Below are 22933 nucleotides of genomic sequence, written 5' to 3' on the forward strand. Positions count from 1 at the left end.
CACCATGCTCTTACCACTGAGAATTCACAACAAAGAACTTCTCTGACTTGAAGTGTCATGGCAGCTGACACCATTTTACCTTTATACTTACACTTATTCTGTCATTTAAATATGAATAGTTTGGTTCCAAGAACTCAAATTTAAAAAACAATCATAAATTAAGTTTTTTATTGTGCAGTCCAATTAATATCAATCAAACTGCAGTTGGTTTGTTACATTTACATTTATGCATTTGGCAGACGCTTTTATCCAAAGCGATTTACATTATCCTATATTTATGTCGAACCCATGGACTTGGCATTGCTAGCGCCACACTCTTACCACTTAGCTACAGGAAAGACTGATTTGAAAATACATGTTAACATAATAAAAAACATGATATTTGAAAGTTTGAAAGACCCTTCATATATACAGTTATGTTCAAAATAATAGCAGTCCAACATCACTTACCAGATCCATCACTCTTTCAGAAATTATTAATTTTATTTTTATATGGAAAATATTTTACTAAGTAGGTGTAGTAGAGAAAAGCAACTGAGCTCATGACATGCATGCTGCTTATTCTGTGTTATTGCAGTGTGGAGTTCAAGGACTTCAGGAAACTGAATTTAAGCCACAGTACACTGTCAAGACGTGAAGCATGGTGGCTCAAGGATCATGATATGGGGATGTTTCTCATACTACGGTGTTGGGCCTACCCAGCCAGCAATGACACATGAGGCCCAGTTGGGTTGGATGTGGGCTGTCTTCTGGGCCTCAGCTGGTTTCGAACGAGGGTTCCATGTAGGCCCCACATGGGTTAGCCCAGATGAAATGAATACTGCTTAGTGTGCATACTACAAAATGTGACACTGAGTGTTTTAGTCAATGAGATAATCAAATGATAACTAGCAGAATCACTGATGAACACAGAAACAACAAGAACAGAATGAAAGAAAACAACAACTACAACAGACTTTAGCCACAACTCCACAAACACTATTAACATATTTACTTATTTATGTTATTCTGTTCTGTTCATGTTTTACTGAAAATAAAGCGTTTGATGTCATCAGTATGGTGATCAGTGTTTGTTTTTATTGGGCAGACTCTTTGTTTTTTATGTTAGTTTCTCTCTGACACTAATTCCACTAGAGTAGAATTAAATACAATAGGGTATATATCAAATGTCATGTGACTTAACTGGTAAACAGGTCCGCAGCGCTTGTTAGTAAAAGTGTATTACACAGTTATAATAATATAATGAATCATCTAATTTACTGGCTGTTTTCAAAATAAAACACAGGTCAATTTACTATTATCTATTTTAAAGATATTTAGCAGTGTAAACAAAAAAACTTGAGGAATATAGATAGATATGAAAGAACACTGTGCATATTTAAGTGTAAATGACAGACACAGCTGTAGAGATCAGATACTAAGTAGCTCTATTTAACTTTACTGACTAAAGTATTCACACACATTGTTTGCTTTTGCTCTTTCTTATCTTCTCCTTTAATGTGTTGAATAAAATGGAAGATCAGTGATACCACTAATGTGTCATTCCAAGCTTTGTTATTTACAGTAGGTTGGTGTACACTGGCGGTTGTCTTTTCCTTTACTCATCAAGGATATGATCGCTTCCATGTTGTCTTGACATATAACATTCTGTGTAGACAAACAAGTGGCTGATATGAGTTGCCGCTTCCACAACTGAAGGGAGGGGACTATTTGAATCTAAAGCCAATTTGATTGGAAGAGAACTTTGACAAGCGGCTGAAGTGTAGCATGATGTCATGAAATTTCTAAATTGTTTGGAGCGCACACTGTTAGTTTTGAATGCTTATCTTTTAAATAGGAATTTTGTCAGCGGACAGGAGAATATCGGCGTCCTCATGGCTCTTTTTTTTATAAAAGGATTCAATTAGATTTCGCTGGTGCTTAAAGTTCAAGAAATAAATACTACTGTTTCAAACAACTTGTTTCCGTGCACCTTAAGGCGTCGTGAAACAAATAAACTTGCAAGATATTTCACAAAAAGAAGTCTTCACTTCAATATCACTTTTACTCTCCTTCTGATTCTGCAGGTTGATTTCTGTGTATACTGTAACATGTTTATATTTTATATTTATATGACATATAAACAAATTAAACAGAATATTATTGACTTAAAATCTTTTTGAATTTACTGATTTAATATACCTAAAACTTTTTGTTTTAGTTTCCAATCCATTATTCATACATGAATAATGTAGTGTCTGAACGTTTGGGTTACTGTATCTGATCTTGAACATCTTTATTTGGAGTCTTTATCCACGATAGACAGAATATATGATCGTCTGATCAAATGAAGAAATGCTTGTTATTCAGTACATCCTTGTGTAAGGAGATTATTGCTGAGTTCAAGGATGCCCACATATCTGTCCCTGTGTTCTGATGTCATGCTCTCCTCTCTTGTTGGCCAGTACTCGATCCACGTCTGCTCACCCAGAATGAACTCCAGTCTGTAAACGTCAGAGAAGTGACGATGAGTTATTGAGAAACTGAAGAAAAAAATGTATTTTACAGAGACCAGGGAAGCCCACATTTCCACATTTGAAGCCTCGTCATTAACACTGGCTGCTGTTAAAAGAGCCAGTTCTTAAAAGTAATAAGACACGCGGTTAGGTCACAAGAATACTCTATGACAAATATACATAACTGTATCTTCAGAAGTGTATAAAGACCATACATAATGATGGGTTATGTTTATATTACCTTAGAATGATCTATTTCTATCTACATACACATAGTCACCTTACATGGAATTCAGTGGTGTGCGGTGGACTTAAAAAATGAGGAGGCAGATTTCTACCCATGTAATTTTTGTTCATCTCTGTACTATTAACAAGTGCGTTTGTCAGTCATTTCAGTGTTTATGTGTGAAAAATTCCTTTTAATTACTACAAGTTCATTACAGTATGTACTTCTGATTTTTGTAGTTCCTGCTTTGGGAAAAGGTACATCAACACCACCTTCATCTTCCTCTGGTACTATATTTCCTATATAAGAATTACATCATTACCAGGGCCAGACGGAATCTGCAGACTTTTTTTGTTAATTCTGCGCAGAATTTTTTTCTTAATCTGCCGAATAGTTTTTATATTGTTTGAAATATGTTATAAGTTGAAAAAAGGTTTTAAAATAAATTTGTTAAAAGATTTGAGAGAATGGGCCTTTAAACTTTACAAAATAAAAGCATTTACAAATCAGCTGTCAAAATTGCAATTAAACCTAAATAAAAACGTTATCAACATGTTTTATAAACACCATTATTGAATATAGACCTACTTGTTTATTTATAATATACATTTAACATGCAGAATGACATATTTTTATAATGACGATCATACATGTAAATGCTGTTCACAGCTTTAAACTATGACGATCTCAGTCGTGTTTTTGACTACTTTAATGGATCTTTCAGTGTTACTGTCTCAGCACATGAGATGAAGAAGAAAGGAATTTATGTGGAAAAAAACATAAGCGCTTTAATAAACTTGTTCGCTCATTGCATTATTGTGTGTGAGTTTACTGCGTCTGATTACGCAGCGCTTCTTAAACCCAAGTTTTATGTGTAGGCTAAGCTTGCTTTTATCAACAAAAACATGTGATGCAATACGAACACGACAACCATATCGTGTGGACATTTATATAGACAGATTGCTTCATTAGTTTTACTTTTGCTTTGCTTGAGGTAAAATTCGCTTGTTCTGTAGCCTATTTTAGAAACGATTACGATCTATTAGATTCGCTTGAGAAGTAGACTGTGGATGTCTTTGGAATCGATCACGCCATAAAATCATCAGATTGAAACACTAAACAGCAGAGTAGCCTACTTGATGCTTACTCTTCCGCGGAAATATCCGCGGGTACCCGTGGTCCGCGGACGCGCATTCCGTCTGGCCCTGATCATTACCAATACCATCAATTTAATTATTAGCAGTCCCAGAAATATTCAAAGCATTTAAGAGATCAAATCAAATAGATGTGACTTACTTTAAACTTGCTCTTATCCTGAGCAAGCCTGATCACAAGCAAACGTTTTTGAACAAATCTGAACCACGTAATATTCTGTCAACAATCGATAACTCCTCTGCCTCCGCCATCTGCGAAACGAATCCTAAACTCCGATTAATACAACTAATAAAACAATTTAATTAACGTTCAATCTAATTTAGCGCCCGCAGTTTAAAATGAATGACGAAGACGAGCAGGAAGGCGGGATCTCGCTGATGAGTTAATCCAATCATAGCCCGTTGGAGGCATTGCCTCCTCTCACGTGACTTTTCTCCATTCTTTTCAATTACCCCCACTCAAACTCACGGCACGCTTTAGGGGTTATATGTAAAGTCAATGAGCTTAGAGGAGGCAAGAGAAACGCTGCCTCCCTTTGGATTTCTTTCGAGTTTCGCTTAATATATTCTATCAGCTGTCCTATTTTATTTCTGAACTGTTAATAATATTCTCATTCGATTATTTTCGAGGGGGAGGGGAGGCACTGCCTCCCTTGCCTCCTCGGAGGAAACGCCCCTGATGGAATTCTACATGTTGTTTCTACAGTAGCCCTAAACGGACAAAGTGCTCGAGAGTCACGTTTTCTAAAAACATTATCTCTTTCGGCAAAGAAGCGGAAAAGTGATGACATCTTAGTTCTAGGTCAGCCACCGTAGTGCTTTGAAAGGGAGGGATGAGGGTTGGAGAGAGCCATTGGTTGCAATTCGCAGGTAAATGTAAAACTTAATTGAGAAGAATCAGTAGGTACCAGTAGCAGTAGGTGACATAAAACATCCTTTTAGGAAGCAGTAAATTACTCTCTTTATGAATAGGCCACTCGAAATTTGATTCACCCAAATAAGATGATTGGTTTTGATCTTTTTTTTGAGCTTTATTTAAAGTTGCTTTACAAGTTTTTACGAGAGTCTTCTATCTTTGCCCACGTATGATGCTTTGGGGACTCACCTCTACTCAGTTACAGTGACAAACATTTACTGCAGACTTACCCCTTTGGGAAAATCCCTGTTTTACCCATGATGAGGTACGACTTGCCATGTAATAATCCCAAAGAATTTCTGCAGATGGAAGAAGCCAGGAAGGTTTGCACATGCTGCTCTTTCACATCCTCACAAATTCCTGTAGGACGGTCACAGTTCAACTTTAACACTCAGTACAGTGTTGATTTCAAAATGCACTGATAGACACAGGATGAATGAACCATACCTTCTTTTAAGACTTGATTCACCTTCATATTATAGACGTCTGTGTGTGTCCCCGGATTCATCCCCTCCACTGTGACTTTATAAACTGTGAAATACATACATTATTATTTTTACCAGTCCGGTAAAATATATTTTAGTGGCCAAATCTTTTGTGTTGCATCTGACCCACTGCAGAAAACAATGAACACACACTAATGAAAATGTATACCATAATCCACGCTTGCTCCGCAAGCCTTTTCCAGACGTTGATCTGCTTCGATCTTGTTTTTATTCTGATAACTGCAGTTTTCTGTGTAAAAACAGTTTATATGCACACACACACACCAACACAAATATTTCATCCTTTAAAATTGGCCATATTCATAGTACGCAGTACGTGTCTATTGACTGTACCTTCAGCACACTGACACACATCTCCATGACATAATCTGGTCAGAGCACCGTCCACTTTATCAGGGTGGTAGAACTTCGTACAGTGTGCTTCTGAGAAAAGACAAGAGTTAAAGGGGTTGTGCAACTGTGTGTCCTGCTTTCTGATTTTTTTACAAAATGTTAAACGTGTTGTCTTTTTCTTAACATATTATGTATTATTTCTGTGGTCAATACACTCCCCCAGGGTTTGTACAGGTTTCAGAGAGTTTTTTTCAAACATGAAAAATCATTACGTAACAACTTTTCTCAGTCTCTTATTGGACAATTGTCCAGGAAAAGCACACGGTACGCCCATGCATCAACTATGGAGCGCGGGAGAAGGAGCATTCGCTTTGAGTCAATTTCACGTGTGTGAAGGAGAGAGAGAGGGAGAGAGAGAGAGAGAGAGAGAGCACTATGTTCGCGAAACTGTGTGAGTTAGGGCCACTTTAAATTAAGAGATGATCTAGAGAACTGTGTGTGTGTGTCAATATCTCACCTGGTGAATAATATTCATAGACGGTGACTGCAGCAGGTTGAAGCCAACCCACTTTATTGACCTTGTGCAATCTGAAGGCGATTCTAACTCTTTCTCTGTGAGAAACCTATTGAGGCAGAGGATGGCAACATCCGACAGTAAACTACAAAAGAAACTTAGTGTATAAAGCATGAAAACAAAGTCTGACATGGTCGGCTCAAATACCTTATTGAAGTAGAGGAGGAGGGACCCTTGCTCTGAGTTATCTCTGTTCATCTCAAATTTCTGAATGAATCTGTCTTTGACCGTGGCCAACTGTTAAATATAATTGTTTAAAAAAGTCAGTTCATTTATTTAAATAAGGCATCGCTGCTTGAGTTCTTCATGACAGTACCTTTGCGAGATCTCTTTCATCCACTATGAACCCTGTCAGTAAACCCACATGCAGTATACTCATGCTGGCGTCTCTTCTGTCAAGACAAATAAAAGCTCTTTTTACTATTATAACTTCTTCCAGATTTGGATTTATATTTATAAAATAATATAAAATACTCCTTAAATATTTCAATAAATTAACTTACAACAATTCCAAAGTGAGAGTGTAGCTCTCAAGGGCTCTGGCATAGCTTACTATAATGAATAAAGACATAAAAATGATGAAAGGCTTTAGTTTAGAAATAAATGTAGGACATATGCATTCTTTGTTAAACCTACCTTCATGATCTTGTGCAATTTTAACACTTAGATCAAACGGGTTACAATTATTAACATTATCATCAGGTTTTGCGTAGTACAGCCAGACCACCTGAAAACAGACACAGGTATCACTCGTGTCACACACTTTCTGTATATAAACATGAATGTGATGACTGTACATGTCAACTCACTGAGAGAGTGGCTGTTCCAGTTCCTTTAGCCGTTACGTTGAAGTTCTTATTGAGATCAATCTGTTGAGAGACACACACATTTTTCAGGCATAAATATTTGCTTCATGGACTATTTTATCATCATTCAAGCTGTCGAGCGATTGTGCTGCCACTGATGTCTGAACGACTTCTCACCTTTTTCGAATGTGTAACGTGCAGGTTATCTTTTCTGAAACGCCACCTGGTTGGTCTGCTTCTTCCTTCCACAAACACCTCCACGTACAGATTGAAATCATTCTCTTTCATGACCTGCGTTCGGTATTCAGCAACTGCCTGGAACACCATAATGGTCGCCTACAACAGACAGGTGAAGTCTTCTAATTAAACAATTTTTCTTTCCATGAATTAAATCTGTAAATAGCAGCTTATATCTCATACTAATGTCTTCTTTTGCATTCATGCACTGCAATTTTAAAGAAGGAATCTGAAGATTTTAGCGGCATCTATTGTTGAGGTTGCAAATTGCAGCCAACAGCTTACTCTCACCATTCCATTTTGAGTTTAAGAATTGTCAAGTAACTTGTTGGTTTACCTGTGTTGTGGCATAACTGCCATAGTTAGATTGTTGTCTGGCCAGCCAGTGCACGGCTTCTCCTGTTTTGTCGTAATCTTTTGCTTTTATGAGGGCCAGCACGGCATAAGCTGTGGCCTCTATAGAATGATATTGTTGTCCCGGGACGATCCAAGCAGTGCCTGCTTTTTAAAAGACAAAACACAAACATGTCCAGGAATATGTCACTATTTTTCTTCTTATTCATACTGTTACTGATATTACAACTGACTTCAGAACGTGTAAATGACAAGCATCTTTCATGCCAGAAGTTACTGTTAACATTATAAAAAAACAGTTGCTAATGTATTAAATGAACATAAATGACACCATCAGATTTCTGAATTTATGCGAGTTATTATTTTCCCTATCAAAAGCTACTGCATTTCAAAGCGCTATGGTGAGATCGTGGAGCCCAAAAGGGCTTATGTAACACCCCTTTTCATCTCTCTCCACTGGCTACCAGTTGAAGCCCGGATCCAATTCAAGTCACTGATGCTTGACTACAGGACTATCACTGGATCTGCGCCTGCATACTTTCACACCCTCCTACACCCCATCAAGAACCCTGCATTCAGCAAACGAGTGGCGTCTTGTATTGCTTTCTCATAAGGGCAGAAAATTGCTTTCCCGCTCATTCTCCTTCACAACTCCTACTTGGTGGAACATTCTTCCTAACTCTGTCCGGTCAACCACATCTCTCACAACCTTCAAAAAACGACTTAAAACACATCTCTTCTGTGAATACTTGACAGCCAAAAAAAGAAAAATAACCCTCTCTCTTTCACTCAACAGGTTTAGCTTTTGTTAAAACTGGTAACTTTGTATTAGCACCTATCGTATTATTGCTCCTGTATGACATATTGCTTATTTCTCCCTGAATACTTTGTAAGTCGCTTTGGATAAAAGCATCTGCTAAATGACTAAATGTAACTGGTCGAACAAAGAATACTCTCGTTCTCGCTTTTTAAGGGAAAAGGGTTACAGTCAAGTAAACCAAGACGTTCTGTTAAAGCTTGTATACACTACTAACCCTCCTGTTTAGTGGAATGCTTCATCAACACATCTTTATTGAGTTTTTTCAGGTTGGCCATGGCGTAGGACGTCATAGCCACAGCGTACGGATTGCTCAGTTTGAGAAGTTTACCTTCCAGATAGCCACCGGCCTTTCTCATACTGTCATGAAGATGCTGTAAAGATATGTATAGGAGGTCAAAATTGTGAGCAGCAGCAGCAGCAGCAGATCTATTCCGCCAAGACCAAATACATTTATATGTCATGCACACTACTATGCTAAACCCTCCAAGCGTTATCATGACAGAACTGTAAAGAATGCAACACGTACATAAACTGATCTGGCACAAAACTCGCTGCTCTCTTGCATGGCGATGAGAACAAACGCAGTCAGAGAAGCGTCTCCATCGTTCCCATATACATCACCCTGAAACAAAGCACAAAATGACTTTTGTAAACACGTTCAAGTATTCTCAGGGCTCAACGTGAATAATCAAATAGAGCATGTGCACTATAGGTCATGAAAATACACACAACACAAAACTATTCAAATAAAACCAAGTCAGTTGCAACGGCAGGAAAAAAACATCTCTGTGTCTGTTATTATGGTTTGTCCCCAGCCATGTAGATAAGTTCAAACAAAGTGTAACTTACAACCATCTCCCCATGAATTACAGGTGAATCCTCTTTAAAAGATCCATCTGACAGTTGTTTGTTGAGAACCAGCCACTTGAGGGCGCTGCAGAGTACATTTTCATCTACAGCAATGAGCTCACTGGCCATAGCAAAGATTTTAGCCACGTATGCCGTCAACCTTTAACAGAATGGATAAAGCATAACATACAGCATAAAAATTGTTTTAATATGGTATGACAGAACGAAAACCTCTACAGAATGTTTATTAAAAATGTAAACTTTTACCAGGTGCTGCTCGGTCTACTAACGAAGGCAGCGTAAGACCCATCAGATTTGCGGTAGGCCAGCTCCCTCTGATAACCTTAATAAAAAAGGGTAAGAGATTGTACATTTGCTTTTATTCAAACGTGTCTCTGCATCTTTTAGCAAATTTAGATTCAAGTAAACGCATCGTTTTAATTAGTCGCCATCTTTTGACCTGTGGTTATATAGTTGATGGCTTCAGTTCGTCTGTCCAGGCCGACCTTGTCCCACTGATTGGTGCTGTCCAGATAATGAGTGGCAATGAGAGGTAGAGTCATGTGCATCATAGTTCCCTCTGCACTCCCGGTGGGTTGGTAAATGAATCGACCCATAAAATCTCCATTAATGGCCTGCTCGACCATTTGAGGCGTCTCCTCACCTGAATGGGACGAATTTGACCTATATCATACAGCTTGAGTGAAATGAAGAGACCATTCCACATAGAAACAAATTGGGAGAAATATGAGTAGCTCACAGAATGAACAAAAATGATCATTTTACCTATACCTTGTCGTGTGTATATCAGTTCAGTTTGTTCATTGGTTCCTGTTTGTTAGTTCTGTCTCGTCATCATGTGTTATATATAGTTTTGTATTTAAACCCTCATATTTGCCTTGTTAAAATGTTGTGTGTTAAGTTTGTGAATCTTGTGTGGTCATGCTTGTTCATCCTCAAGATGGCTCTTGTTCGAGTAACTTTTCATTTCATCATTACCGGTTACTGTGATGAGAATGCTGGCAGGTGTGTCAGGAACCCGATCAACTGGAGAGGAAGTTTTTATTACTTCATGTTGTTCTCCATCGGCTTCAAATAGGATGAAAAAGTGAGAGATCGCCTGGAATGAGTACTACTAATAAGGACATTTGGAATTGTATTTAAAGTACAGATTAAGAAAACAGCATATCACATGTTACTGATGTCAAACATGTTGTCCTTTCAAGGTGTTTAATTGCATTTATGATATTATTGTTCTCACCATGCTTCGCCGGATTAAGCTCCACAGTTTTCTCCCTCAACACTTGTCGGACACCTTCGGACTGAAGGAGAAAAGGAGTTATCGACCTGACATCTTTTTCAGCATTATATATTCCAAATGAGAATTGCTTCCTCAGGTCCACGTTAATTTATCATGTTACAATCAACAAATAAATAACAATGCTTGAATTATCCGTCAGACTTACCACGACATTCAGGGTCTTTTCCTCTCCATCAGTGTAGAAAGAATCGTACTCCAGAGCCTTCACCTCAATCTGATGTTCGCCCAACTCCATGGGAATGATCACGAATGGAACGGATCTACTAGAAGATCCTTCGACTTCTAATATTGTTCTGTATTTACGCTTCTTACTGGCAGCGCTGCAAATGTGTTCTGTCTCCATAAACTCCACACGAACCTGTTGAAAATGAGACCGTGCATTTTCATTTTTTGAGGGATACATTAAACTGAAATATAAAAAAATAAAGAGATTATGTTAATAAGATGTGAAGAAGACAGTGGCAGATGTAAGAACGACTGAAAAATAAAACGTTCAGCAGAAAGAATTACCTTTATTTTATCTGGTGTGCAATTGTGAACGATGGCTTTGATTTCCAGCTGCTCGTTGCGAACGGCCGAATACGGCATCTTGAGGTCGATGAAAAACATCTTAAAAAACACCATCTCCAGAGGATCTGCCACACAGATACCTTTGGGAAAGACAACAGGAGCGAAAATGTTACATAACCGCATAGTGTACTGTTGAACATATAAACCTTCAACTCACCGTTTGTGTTTGACAAGCTGATGGCTAAGATTTGCCAGGTTGTGATGGATTCTTTCAGGAAGACTCTGTCTATTGATAGCATGCTGGTATTTGAGAAAATGAGGAGATAATCTTTTTTACACACAGCTGAAAATGTATTTTGTTCTACAGGTCAGTCTACTACTTACCAGGTTTCGTCTTGGCATTGAGGAACAGTCACCTCCTCCCAAAGCCAGCTCTCATGGAACAGCGTCCGTGTCAAAATTTCATCAGGGTCTGAATAATACTCTTCTGTAAAATAGAATTTTGACTGATACTGTTGTATGTTAAATCATATCATTGGTTACCAAACTTAAAATAGGAAAGGTTTGGGGACCAGTTTAAACTTTTGAAAAAGTAAAAAGGAGATCTTTTAGATTTGCATGGTTCTCACCTTCTGATCTCCGTCTTCTCTTTGAAGCAGTAGGGCACTCGTTCACTAGAAAAAAATTATAGACACAGAAATTATACTGTAGTTTATATAAATATCCAAGTAATTTTATTATCTGAAAAAGTACTTGTTCTGGAGGTGGTTCCTCCAGCGGTGCTGGACTCAAACATCAAACCAGCATCATAGAAAACCCCCATACTGTCTCTTCCACTGCCCGCTGTACAACCTGTGTCATGTTTCTCAATCACGTCCCAGATCTACACACAGCAAACCAGTTATCAAAGGTAAAGATTTCCTGTAGCGCAGTGGTAAGAGCATGGCGCTAGCAATGCTTATGTTGAGGGTGCGATCCTAGGGGATTGCACATTCTTGTATAGTATCATGCAATGTAAGGCACTTTGTATAAAAGCGTCTGACAAATGTAAATACGTTTTTTGCGTTTGCTTTATTTAGCTTGATGAAGATGTGTCACCTTTGACTGTGTGAGTTTGTGCTTGTTGAGGATATGCACAGCCTTATCAACCATCACCAGCCCAACATTAGCTCCGGGGTCTCCGGTTATCCGCAAGCTGAAATAATCACCCGGACGATAATTGCGGAACTTTTTATACACCTCAAGACTGAGCTGTTGAATTAGAGACAAAGACGGGTTGAATATGATGTCATGTAGTGTCAGCTTAAAGGGGAGGTGCAACGGTGTGTCATGCATTATGAGTTCTTAAACTTATTTAACTTATGAGTTGTTAAACGTGTTGCCTTCTCATGCTTAACATGGTAAACTTGTCAAAAAACGAGTTTGAACATATTACGTAGTATTTCTGTGCTCTATACACTCCTTCAGTGTTTATACAGGTTTCGGAAAGTTGACAACAAGATCAAATCTTAGTCCCTTATTGGACAATTCTCCCGGAAAAGCATGCACGCCCATGCATCAACCATGGAGAGCGGGAGAAGGAGTATGCGCACAAGTCAATTTCACTTGTGTGCAGGAAAGAGAGAGAGCACTTTGCCCGCAAAGTTCAGCTGTGTTGTTTGTTCGCTGCATTTGGGCAATGAATGTTATATGAACGTTGGATATAACGCTGGATTTGGAGATTGTTTGTAACTGATAGACGGAGAGGCGGTCCAAGCGCTTAAAGATTCTAGACATGAACCACAGGCGGTAAGTGAAGCGGTTTTCTTGGCAATGTGTGCACATGTGCTTTAGTTCCGCCCCCCTTCCCCCCACACGCCTCGCATGTTTTCGAAAATAATCGTATAGCTGTATGTGTCTTTTATAAATGTGATCAAACTAAATATACTATTCCGTAAGTACTCAAGATTAACATGAGATATGCAGAAACTGTCTGAGTTAGGGCCGCTTTAAACCAATAACTTTATTGTTCATGCCAGAGGTCTGAACTACATGAATATCTCACGTTGTTAATAACTTCTGCTGATGCGTGATATCTAGCTATTGAAAAGCTTTGTAAATGGACTTACTGTTCCAGTGCATCTGTCCTTCACATCAACCCAAACGGAGTCAGACACCACCTCATCTGATCCCACATGATAATACGCCACAAAGCGGAAAGACGGCACCATTTCTTTGGTCACAGGTAGGGAGAAAGTGACAAAATCTCGATCTCTTGTCTTATACCTGTCCACCTTCACGATCTGTCCTTTACTGATGATCTGAAAATAACATGAATAAAAAGACACCTGGGTATTCAAATACAATATGATTTTTCCAGTCTTGACGTGGTCATTATAAAATTACTGTAAATATATTTACAAATATAGGACAGAATGTGATTTTTGACTGGACATGTTTATGCCGTTACTTTGTTTTGCCAACCTATTGAATTAAGTAATTGTAAGCTTGTGAACTTTAAAGCCTTCGGAGTCTCACTTTTGTATGGAGTTGGAATCAGGATTTATTATGATTATAATCATGCAAAGGTTTAATATTACAGTGTCTGTACTGACCTGCAAATGCAGTTCTAACTGATCTGTAAACATTGTGTGATCAAAACCAGTAGCAGTGGTCATTGTCTTCCATTATCTTGCCACGCATCCCCCTTAAAGGGAAAGACTATCCCAAAATGAAAATTCTCTCAAAGACAAATAACTATTTTGAAGAATGCAAGTAACCAAACAGATCACATACCCCATTTACTGCCATAGTAGGGAAAGTAAATACGATGGAAGTCAATGGTTTATGAGATCTGTTCGGTCACTGACATTCTTCAAAATATTTTCTTTGTTTTTAGCAGAACAAAGACATGTATACTGGTATGGAACAACCTGGCATCAACAGTAAATGATGACAGAATTTTAATTTTTGGGTGAACTGTCCTTTTAAGAATAAAAAGTTCTGTGCAGGCGGTTTTCACTTTACCATTGTACCATACAGCAAATTTCTCTCACCATGTACGTGTAATCTTGATCTTTGGCTCCTTGACTTTTTCTTGTCATCAGATTGACAATCATTTGATCACCGATCTCCAGCTCCCGAGCACCCATAAACACGTGCAGGTAGTTTTGGGAGTTGCTTTTGGGACTGTACGCTTGAGCTGTCATAGTATTTACTGCCTGCTGTTCATCTCGTAATTCTGGATCTGTGGTCTTTGCCTGAAAAGTATTCAACTATTCAGTTCAAATAGTTTCAATTGAATATCCTGAACTAGATCAACAATGAGGCCGGTCTTACGGTGATCTGCAGTAATGTAGAATCACTCTTAGAATTGACGGTGACCTTCGCAATGCCATTGGCGTTTGTTCGACCAATGATCCCTCCAGGGTTGACCTCCACTTGCACACTTTTAGCGGGCGTCTGGTCAGGATTTGTCACGTGAACCTTTATGAAGGCACAGAAAAAAATAACGGAACAAATAAAACATCCAGTAAGATCACAGATTTATAATAAATATCTTCACAGTTTAATCCTTTTAGTCTAGATTCACACCGAGACGTCAAAGAGCATTCCAGGTTTGAAGAATTGAGGTGTTCTCTTGAAGTGGATGGTGTATGGTGACGTCACAATCTGAATGCCTCTCTTTTGTGCTTCCGCCATTTCACCGCCTGTAAAACACACACACATCATTGTGTTGACAGTATATAGACACATACACATAAACATAATAAACAACAGATAAACAAAGTGTGTTGATCTCACCGGTCTCTGTTAAAACGCTGACCGAAACATAGATTGATTTCCCAACCAGCTGGTTGATGTCTGGAAAGGTCTGAGTGATCATGTCCCTGGTCAGATCTGCTGAACCCTCTCCTTCAGCTATCTGTTTTTATATCAGACAGGGAGCATTATTAATATGTGTATAATGTTAACTGAATTTGTTTAGTACAGCAGAATTTGTAAGATCAGGTTTGTTCATGCTTGTCTGTAATGCTCACTGGGACTCTTTGTAGAGAGGCGGTGATACTTGTTTTACTGTCACCATGCATCACACCAAACACCACAAACGCTTGTCCCTCAACCTTTTTCCCAAACAGATACCTAAAAACACATACAGTCTTTAATTCCTTAGCATTTCTAGGATCTCTACCATCTCTCACGGCCACAGGTCAATAATGAGCTTTTCCAAAATTCAAGAATTGTAGGAACAATTGATGTGGGGGCTCATGTACACCTTTCAACTTTTACTGCTGTTAAAGCTCAGGAACGTCAAGACAACTTGAAGTTATTTCACTGTCTCCAAACTCCTTAAAATTAAATTTACATGCAATGAAAGGGTCGTTCCTCTTACTCTGCAGTAATGTCAACTGTTAGACGCAAATCACGAACATAGAAGAACGACGTCCCGAGGGTTAATGTGACTTCAAAAGTTGGAAGCACTACAAACCAAAACAAATTATTAATTAAACCAAATCTCAATATTGCACAACACGCTGGTTTTGTTGACATAATCTTACTGTATTCCTTGACCTCGAAGTCTGCAGTGAATGTCTTCTGCGGGGTGTTTGCGTACCGTGTGATCACCTTCCAGATCCCAGGACTTAAAACATAAACATGTTAGATTTTATAACATTAAAACAAACGTCAGACCACGAATAGAGTTTAAACAAAAACAGATTTCACATCCACTATGTACAGTGATGGGCTATTTTAATCTTTCTTATACAGACAATAATGATCATTTAAATTAACTTGTGTCCCCTCAGGCTGAATGGGATATATATGAGCAAACCTGGCAAATTCAGAGATTTGATATCTTCCAGACTTCATCCCTTGCGTTGGAGCAACCTTTTCGGTTGCAACCGTGATGCCTTGTGGATTCTTTAAAGAAATGTCTCATGAGATATTGATGAAATGTGATGTATTTGTGTCTAGAATAACCGTGAGCTCATATTGAAGTTTGTACCATGATATCCACTGAGATTTCAGACTGACTGTGTGGAAGCAGGTTTGGAGTCAGAGAGAAAACCCGGTACTGAACTACAAACAGGATTGAGAGATTCATGCATCATTATCCACTGTATATAGTTTACTTCAGCTGTGGAGAATAAATGAAAAATCATCAAAACTTGTTGTAACTGATGTCATGCTGATGTTACCTGTGCTAGCAGGTGTGTAGATGGGTTTGTCTGTCTGTACAAATATATATCCCGACTGAGATGACACCATGACCACTTTCTCAAGGGATTTAGAAGGAAATTCAGCCTGTAAATACACAAACTGCTTCTCCGCATCTCTCTCGAATAACATTTTGTTGGCAGGAATCTACACAACCAAAATGGCAAAGAATGAAAACTTAAGCATTTGAAAAGTTCAACATCATTCACAAAACTTGTTTTGCTGCTGTGACAAAACTATAAAGATCAGGTATCAGGCTATGTCATGCATTCTGCCTTCTTTACACTGTTAAACGTGCTGGCTTCTCATGCTTAACATGGTCAACTTGTTAAAAACGTATGACGTAGTATTTCTGTACTTGATACACACCCAGAGCACTCCAAATTGTTTCGGAAAGTTTTTTTCTAATTCTGGATCCCTGTGTCGTCAAAGGGATCCTATTCCTTTTATTGGTCAAAAGCAAGGCGAAGGCCAAAGAGCTCGCCCACGAGCCAACCGACGAGCAAGACCCGCTTACCATCAGGGTTGTTTGCGCTGCGTCAAGATGGCTGTGCTGAGCTGCAGCTCATTACTCTTGCGAAAGTCAAGTTTAACTGTGTTTGTTTTTTCACAGCATTTCGGTGATGTATGTTATATAAACTGTGAATTTAACCCTGGAGATCGTTTGAAACTGGCGTGGTCCCAGTGCTAATAAATGACGGACATGAACTGCGCGCGATAAGTCAAACTAAGTCATAAGTTTGTGTTTTGTTGGCAATCGGCGTGTACGTGCATAATGTACAAAACACGATTAAGGGATTAACGTGATGATGTGTTGCTTGCTCGTGCTGTAGTTCCATCCCACTCTCTCGACTTGTCCCTCCTCTAGCAGCTCGTGTTTTCTGGAAATTATCGGACATCTGTTTCTCTCTTTTATAGATTTGATAAAACTAAATACTCTTCGAAGTTATGACAACTACTCTATAGGCACACAAGATTAATATGAGATTGTCAGAAACTGCTGGGGATACGCTATCTTTAACTATATTCCTACATGCTCGCAGAAGTGCACAGAACAGAGATGTGTCACCTTTATGTCTGTAAGGACCTGGAAGTTATTTTCCCTTGTCAGGATCACAGTTTTGTGCAACAGATCATTGTTTTTGTTTGGGAAGTTTTTCACTATAATGTTCACACTCAAATCTCCTCCATTATAATCCTGAGCCTCCACAAACACGTTCTCTGAGGAATCCACCCTCAGCAAGTTAGGAGCCGACAGAACGAATCTGAGAAGATAAAATCACATTCTTTTAAATACAATCTACAATCTAGATGCTGATAGTGTTATGAATACTCACAGCGGGTCACATAATGTGAGGAGAGGTGAAGAGAGAAGAACAATAGTGGACCACAGCAGGTGCACATTCATCCTGACGGACTGTGTGTCTGTTCGTGTTTGTGCAGCATCATGCACATTTATACTCTACATCAGTTAGGTAAATAAAAGATTAATAAACAACTCATGATGTGAACGGTTAAAAGTCGTCTTATTCAGTTCCAGTAAACGGTTGTGTACATTCAACCTTTGATAATTTGGCAACTGCAGTGTTGATCTTGCAAAATATTGACCAGTCCATTGAAACAGAAATGACAGCAACGCATAGCAGCATTCATTACATTACATTTACATTTATGTATTTGGCAGACGCTTTAATCCAAAGCATTATATTATACTATACATTTGTTTCTAAGTACTATGTGTAATTCCCCTGGGATCGAACCCACGACCTTGGTGTTGTTAACACCATGCTCTTACCACTGAGAATTCACAACAAAGAACTTCTCTGACTTGAAGTGTCATGGCAGCTGACACCATTTTACCCTAAAATCATAATAAATTATCATGAGGTTGTGTTGCGGTACTAAGCAACCAGCAACTTCAGATATATTCCGTAGCACTTTACAATAAGGTGGTATTTGTTAAAGTCCCAATGAAATAAAAAAATCACAATACCCATTTTTTCAAAAGAATATTGCAGCCATTATTGTAAATAGTTTATCAAACTGGGTCATTCTATTTTAAAAATGTGTGTGCCCGGCATGGGGACTTCAACAAGTAGTTCTCTTTCATCACATTACATCTATATTTAGTCATTTTATCCAAAGCGACTCACAAATTGGGGAATAATAGATGCAATCATGCTCGACAGCAAAATAACCAAAAGTACATCACTGAGCACAATTTGCTAAACACATTATACTAAGCTGGTGGGGTATACATAGAGTGGGTATGGAAAATATTCAGACCCCCTTACATTTTTCACGCTTTGTTATATTGCAGCCAATATATGCATATTTCTGTCATGACAACTCTCTGAAAGTTTGGCATGGTAGAGTACATGACATTTAATTGTACAGAATTTGGTCTTGACGGAATAGATCTGCTACGCTGCTGCGGCGGAGCAAGTGCAAAGACTTGCTTCTGCCAATAAATCCACAGCATGCTGCTGTGTGCATATAAGGAATGCTGCTGCTGCTGCATATATAACATATATGAATAAACCCCCATATCTTATGTGATCACCTTGTAGCAGATCTATAAATCAGCTTCACTGTGTAGTAATTATTGTGTCAGATAAGTTAAGACTTTAGGACTGCGCCATCTACAGTTTCATGCAAGAACTTATTCTGTCATTTAAATATGAATAGTTTGGTTCCAAAAACTCAAAACAATCAAAAATTTTTTTTTTTTTATTGTGGAGTCCAATTAATATCAATCAAACTGCAGTTGGTTTGTTATATTTACATTTATGCATTTGGCAGACGCTTTTATCCAAAGCGATTTACATTATCCTATATATATGTTTCTAAGTATATCGAACCCATGGACTTGGCATTGCTAGCGCCACACTCTTACCACTTTGCTACAGGAAAGACTGTTTTGATTTGATCGGAAATACATGTTAACTTAATAAAAAACATGATATTTGAAAGTTTTAAAGACCCTTCATATATACAGTTATGTTCAAAATAATAGCAGTCCAACATCACTTACCAGATCCATCACTCTTTCAGAAATTATTAATTTTATTTTTATATGGAAAATATTTTACTAAGTAGGTGTAGTAGAGAAAAGCAACTGAGCTCATGACATGCATGCTGCTTATTCTGTGTTATTGCAGTGTGGAGTTCAAGGACTTCAGGACACTGAATTTAAGCCACAGTACACTGTCAAGACGTGAAGCATGGTGGCTCAAGGATCATGATATGGGGATGTTTCTCATACTACGGTGTTGGGCCTACCCAGCCAGCAATGACACATGAGGACCAGTTGGGTTGGATGTGGGCTGTCTTCTGGGCCTCAGCTGGTTTCGAACGAGGGTTCCATGTAGGCCCCACATGGGTTAGCCCAGATGAAATGAATACTGCTTAGTGTGCATACTACAAAATGTGACACTGAGTGTTTTAGTCAATCAGATAATGAAATGATAACTAGCAGAATCACTGATGAACACAGAAACAACAAGAACAGAATGAAAGAAAACAACAGACTTCAGCCACAACTCCACAAACACTATTAACATATTTACTTATGTTATTCTGTTCTGTTCATGTTTTACTGAAAATAAAGCGTTTGATGTCATCAGTATGGTGATCAGTGTTTGTTTTAATTGGGCAGACTCTTTGTTTTTTATGTTAGTTTCTCTCTGACACTAATTCCACTAGAGTAGAATTAAATACAATAGGGTATATATCAAATGTCATGTGACTTAACCGGTAAACAGGTCTCGTTACATCCGCAGCGCTTGTTGGTAAAAGTGCATTACACAGTTATAATAATATAATGAATCATCTAATTTACTGGCTGTTTTCAAAATAAAACACAGGTCAAATTACTATTATCTATTTTAAAGATATTTAGCAGTGTAAACAAAAAAACTTGTCCAGCTTTAAACAGATGTCAAAGTAAATTTATTTGTAAATGATATTTAACAGCATAAGAGCCACAGTGGTGTAAAGTCTATTGGAAATAAAATTGAATATCTTTGATACCACTAATGTGTCATTCCAAGCTTGTTATTTACAGTAGATTGGTGTACACCCTTTTGCTTTACTCATGAAGGATATGATCGCTTCCATGTTGTCTTGACATATAACATTCTGTGTAGACAAACAAGTGGCTGATATGAGTTGCCGCTTCCACAACTGAAGGGACGGGACTCTTTGAATCTAAAGCCAATTTGATTGGAAGAGAACTTTGACAAGCGGCTGAAGTGTAGCATGATGTCATGAAATTTCTAAATTGTTTGTAGCGCACACTGTCAGTTTTGAACGCATATCTTTTAAATAGGAATTTTGTCAGCGGACAGGAGAATATCGTTTTATTGACGTCCTTAAGGCTCTTTTTTTTATAAAAGGATTCAATTAGATTTCGCTGGTGCCTTCAAGTTCAAGAAATTAATGCTACTGTTTCAAAACAACTTGTTTCCGTGCACCTTAAGGCGTCGTGAAACAAATAAACTTGCAAGATATTTCACAAAAAGAAGTCTTCGCTTCAATATCACTTTTACTCTCCTTCTGATTCTGCTGGTTGAATTCTGTGTATACTGTAACATGTTTATATTTTATATTTATATGACATATAAACAAATTAAACAGAATATTGACTTAAAATCTTCTTGAATTTACTGATTTAATATACCTAAAACTTTTTGTTTTAGTTTCAAATCCATTATAAATAATGTAGTCTCTGAACGTTTGGGTTACTGTATCTGATCTTGAACATCTTTATTGGGAGTCTTTAACCACGATAGACAGAATATATGTGACCCTAGACCACAAAACCTTATGGGTAAATTGATATTTATACACCACATGACAGCTGACTAAATACGCTTTCTATTGATATATGGTTTGTTATGATAGGACAATATTTGGCCGAGATACACTCATTTAAAATTCTGGAATCTGAGGGTGTGAAAAATCTAAATATTGAGAAATCATCTTTAAAGTTTTCCAGAAGTAGTCCTTGGCAACGCATATTACTAATGATGGGAAATAAATGAAACTTACACCAATGATTCATCACAACTTTAACTTTATACACACAACATTTCATAAAAATAATTTACCAAGAACATATAAAATGCAGTGAAAACTTTGTATTCCTTCATGGCATCATTTTCCATAACGGAGTCGAAGTGATCCAAACATTGAATGAATTCGTCGTCTTCCGGGGCTTCCTCTTTTGTCAAGCTGGTCTCTGGACATTCGGTATCATCTTCCGAATTATTTGCAAAAAATCATTTACTAGGTTCGTTAAATAATTAGCTGTCATTAGCGTTTAGATTGAGCAAACGAGCTATTTCAGAATCCATGTTTTGAACCGCGATCATGACGGATTGTGTACGCTGCGCACGTGACAACATTGGAAAAGAAAATAGAGACACTATAGCAGGCCGTTGCTAAGAAGAAACAGGTTTGTTTTAACAGTCTCGATTGGCTTATATATTCGATATTGTTACTGCTGCACCATTTAGCAAACATCCTCCATTTTAGAGCGTATAAACGTCTGGAAGACGGTGCACGAGACTCCGAAATAGTATCCAGTACACGCTGAGGGAGTGCAGTTAGAACACCCGAAGCGGCCAGGCATGGAGGTTCCACAACTCTGGGTTGGGGTGCCAAATCGTGCCGTTCACTTGGGACAACAGGTCTCTCCTGAGGGGAATCCGCCACGGCGGTGCCGTCAACAACTCCCTCAGGTCCGGAAACCATGGTTGATTCGGCCAAAACGGAGCGACGAGAATCCCGGACGCCGTCTCCTCTCTGATTTTTCACAGCACTAGGGGTAAAATCTTCACCGGAGGAAATGCGTAAAGCCGAACGACCGGCCAACGCACCGTCAGCGCGTCGCTCCCCATGGGGGAGTGGATCAGCGAGATATACAACGGGCAGTGTGCGTTCTCGCTTGTCGCGAATAGACCAACTTCCGCCTTCCCGAAGCGTTCCCAAATTAACAGGACTGTGTCGGGATGAAGCCTCCATTCCCCTCCCTCGAAAGCATGTCCGCTCCGTGGTTCAGATGACCGGGGATATGCGCTGCTCTGATAGAGAGTATATGCCGATCTGCCCACAGTAGGAGACCCGCCGCCTGTTTGAAAAGAGCTCCGGAACGGATCCCTCCCTGGCGATTTATGTACGAATCTCCACTGAGTCGAAACATACCCCCAGATACGTTATAGACTCACTCGGCGTGAGTTTACTCTTCTGCATGTTCACGCGTAGCCCCAGGGATGTCAAGTGACAAAGCAGCACGCACTTCGAGAATGTGCGCGGAGCTAATGCCACCCCAAATGGGAGGACAGCAAATTGTTACCCTGAATCCTCGAATGCGAATCGCAGGAACCTTCGGTGGCGCTTGGCTATCTGAACATGAAAGTACGCATCCTTCAGATCTACGGATACAAACCAGTCCCCAGGACGCACTTGTGCCAGGATCTGTTTTAGAGTTCTCATTCTGAACGCTCGCTTGTGAAGCGCTCGGTTGACGGGTCTCAAGTCCAGAATCGGACGCAGACCACCATCTCTCGTGAGCACTACAAAATACCGGCTGTAAAACCCGCTTTCCCGCTCGTTTGGGGGGACACGCTC

At 38.8% G+C, this 22933-nt stretch overlaps 1 protein-coding gene across 3 annotated transcripts; it reads right to left on the reverse strand.

The window, feature by feature from the left end:
• Positions 1-153: 153 nt before the first annotated feature.
• LOC306897258 (complement C3-like) lies at positions 154-17725 on the reverse strand. 3 transcript variants are annotated; one of them, XM_079461857.1, is made up of 40 exons: positions 17638-17725; positions 17370-17565; positions 16282-16447; positions 16089-16162; positions 15915-16003; positions 15640-15722; positions 15474-15561; positions 15121-15223; positions 14885-15005; positions 14675-14790; positions 14420-14566; positions 14137-14340; positions 13210-13401; positions 12200-12352; positions 11855-11984; positions 11731-11775; positions 11486-11588; positions 11319-11401; positions 11102-11241; positions 10737-10949; positions 10532-10592; positions 10270-10359; positions 9731-9934; positions 9538-9613; positions 9271-9430; positions 8948-9043; positions 8636-8792; positions 7585-7745; positions 7188-7346; positions 7014-7073; positions 6841-6931; positions 6708-6756; positions 6521-6596; positions 6352-6441; positions 6148-6253; positions 5631-5720; positions 5446-5526; positions 5239-5322; positions 5022-5151; positions 154-2483 (listed from the first exon to the last, which is right to left on the reverse strand). In XM_079461857.1, exons 1-40 carry the CDS (start codon positions 17706-17708, stop codon positions 2342-2344), a joined length of 4680 nt encoding a protein of 1559 aa, XP_079317983.1. In that variant the 5' UTR covers positions 17709-17725; the 3' UTR covers positions 154-2341. The 3 variants fall into 3 exon arrangements, with proteins under 3 accessions (XP_079317983.1, XP_079317984.1, XP_079317982.1); XM_079461858.1 differs by having other exon boundaries at positions 5631-5717; positions 7585-7748; XM_079461856.1 differs by having other exon boundaries at positions 7585-7748.
• Between the last annotated feature and the right edge of the window lie 5208 nt (positions 17726-22933).

This window comes from Barbatula barbatula, assembly GCF_947034865.1.
Source record: "Barbatula barbatula genome assembly, chromosome: 8".
Classification (NCBI taxonomy): Eukaryota; Metazoa; Chordata; class Actinopteri; order Cypriniformes; family Nemacheilidae; genus Barbatula; species Barbatula barbatula.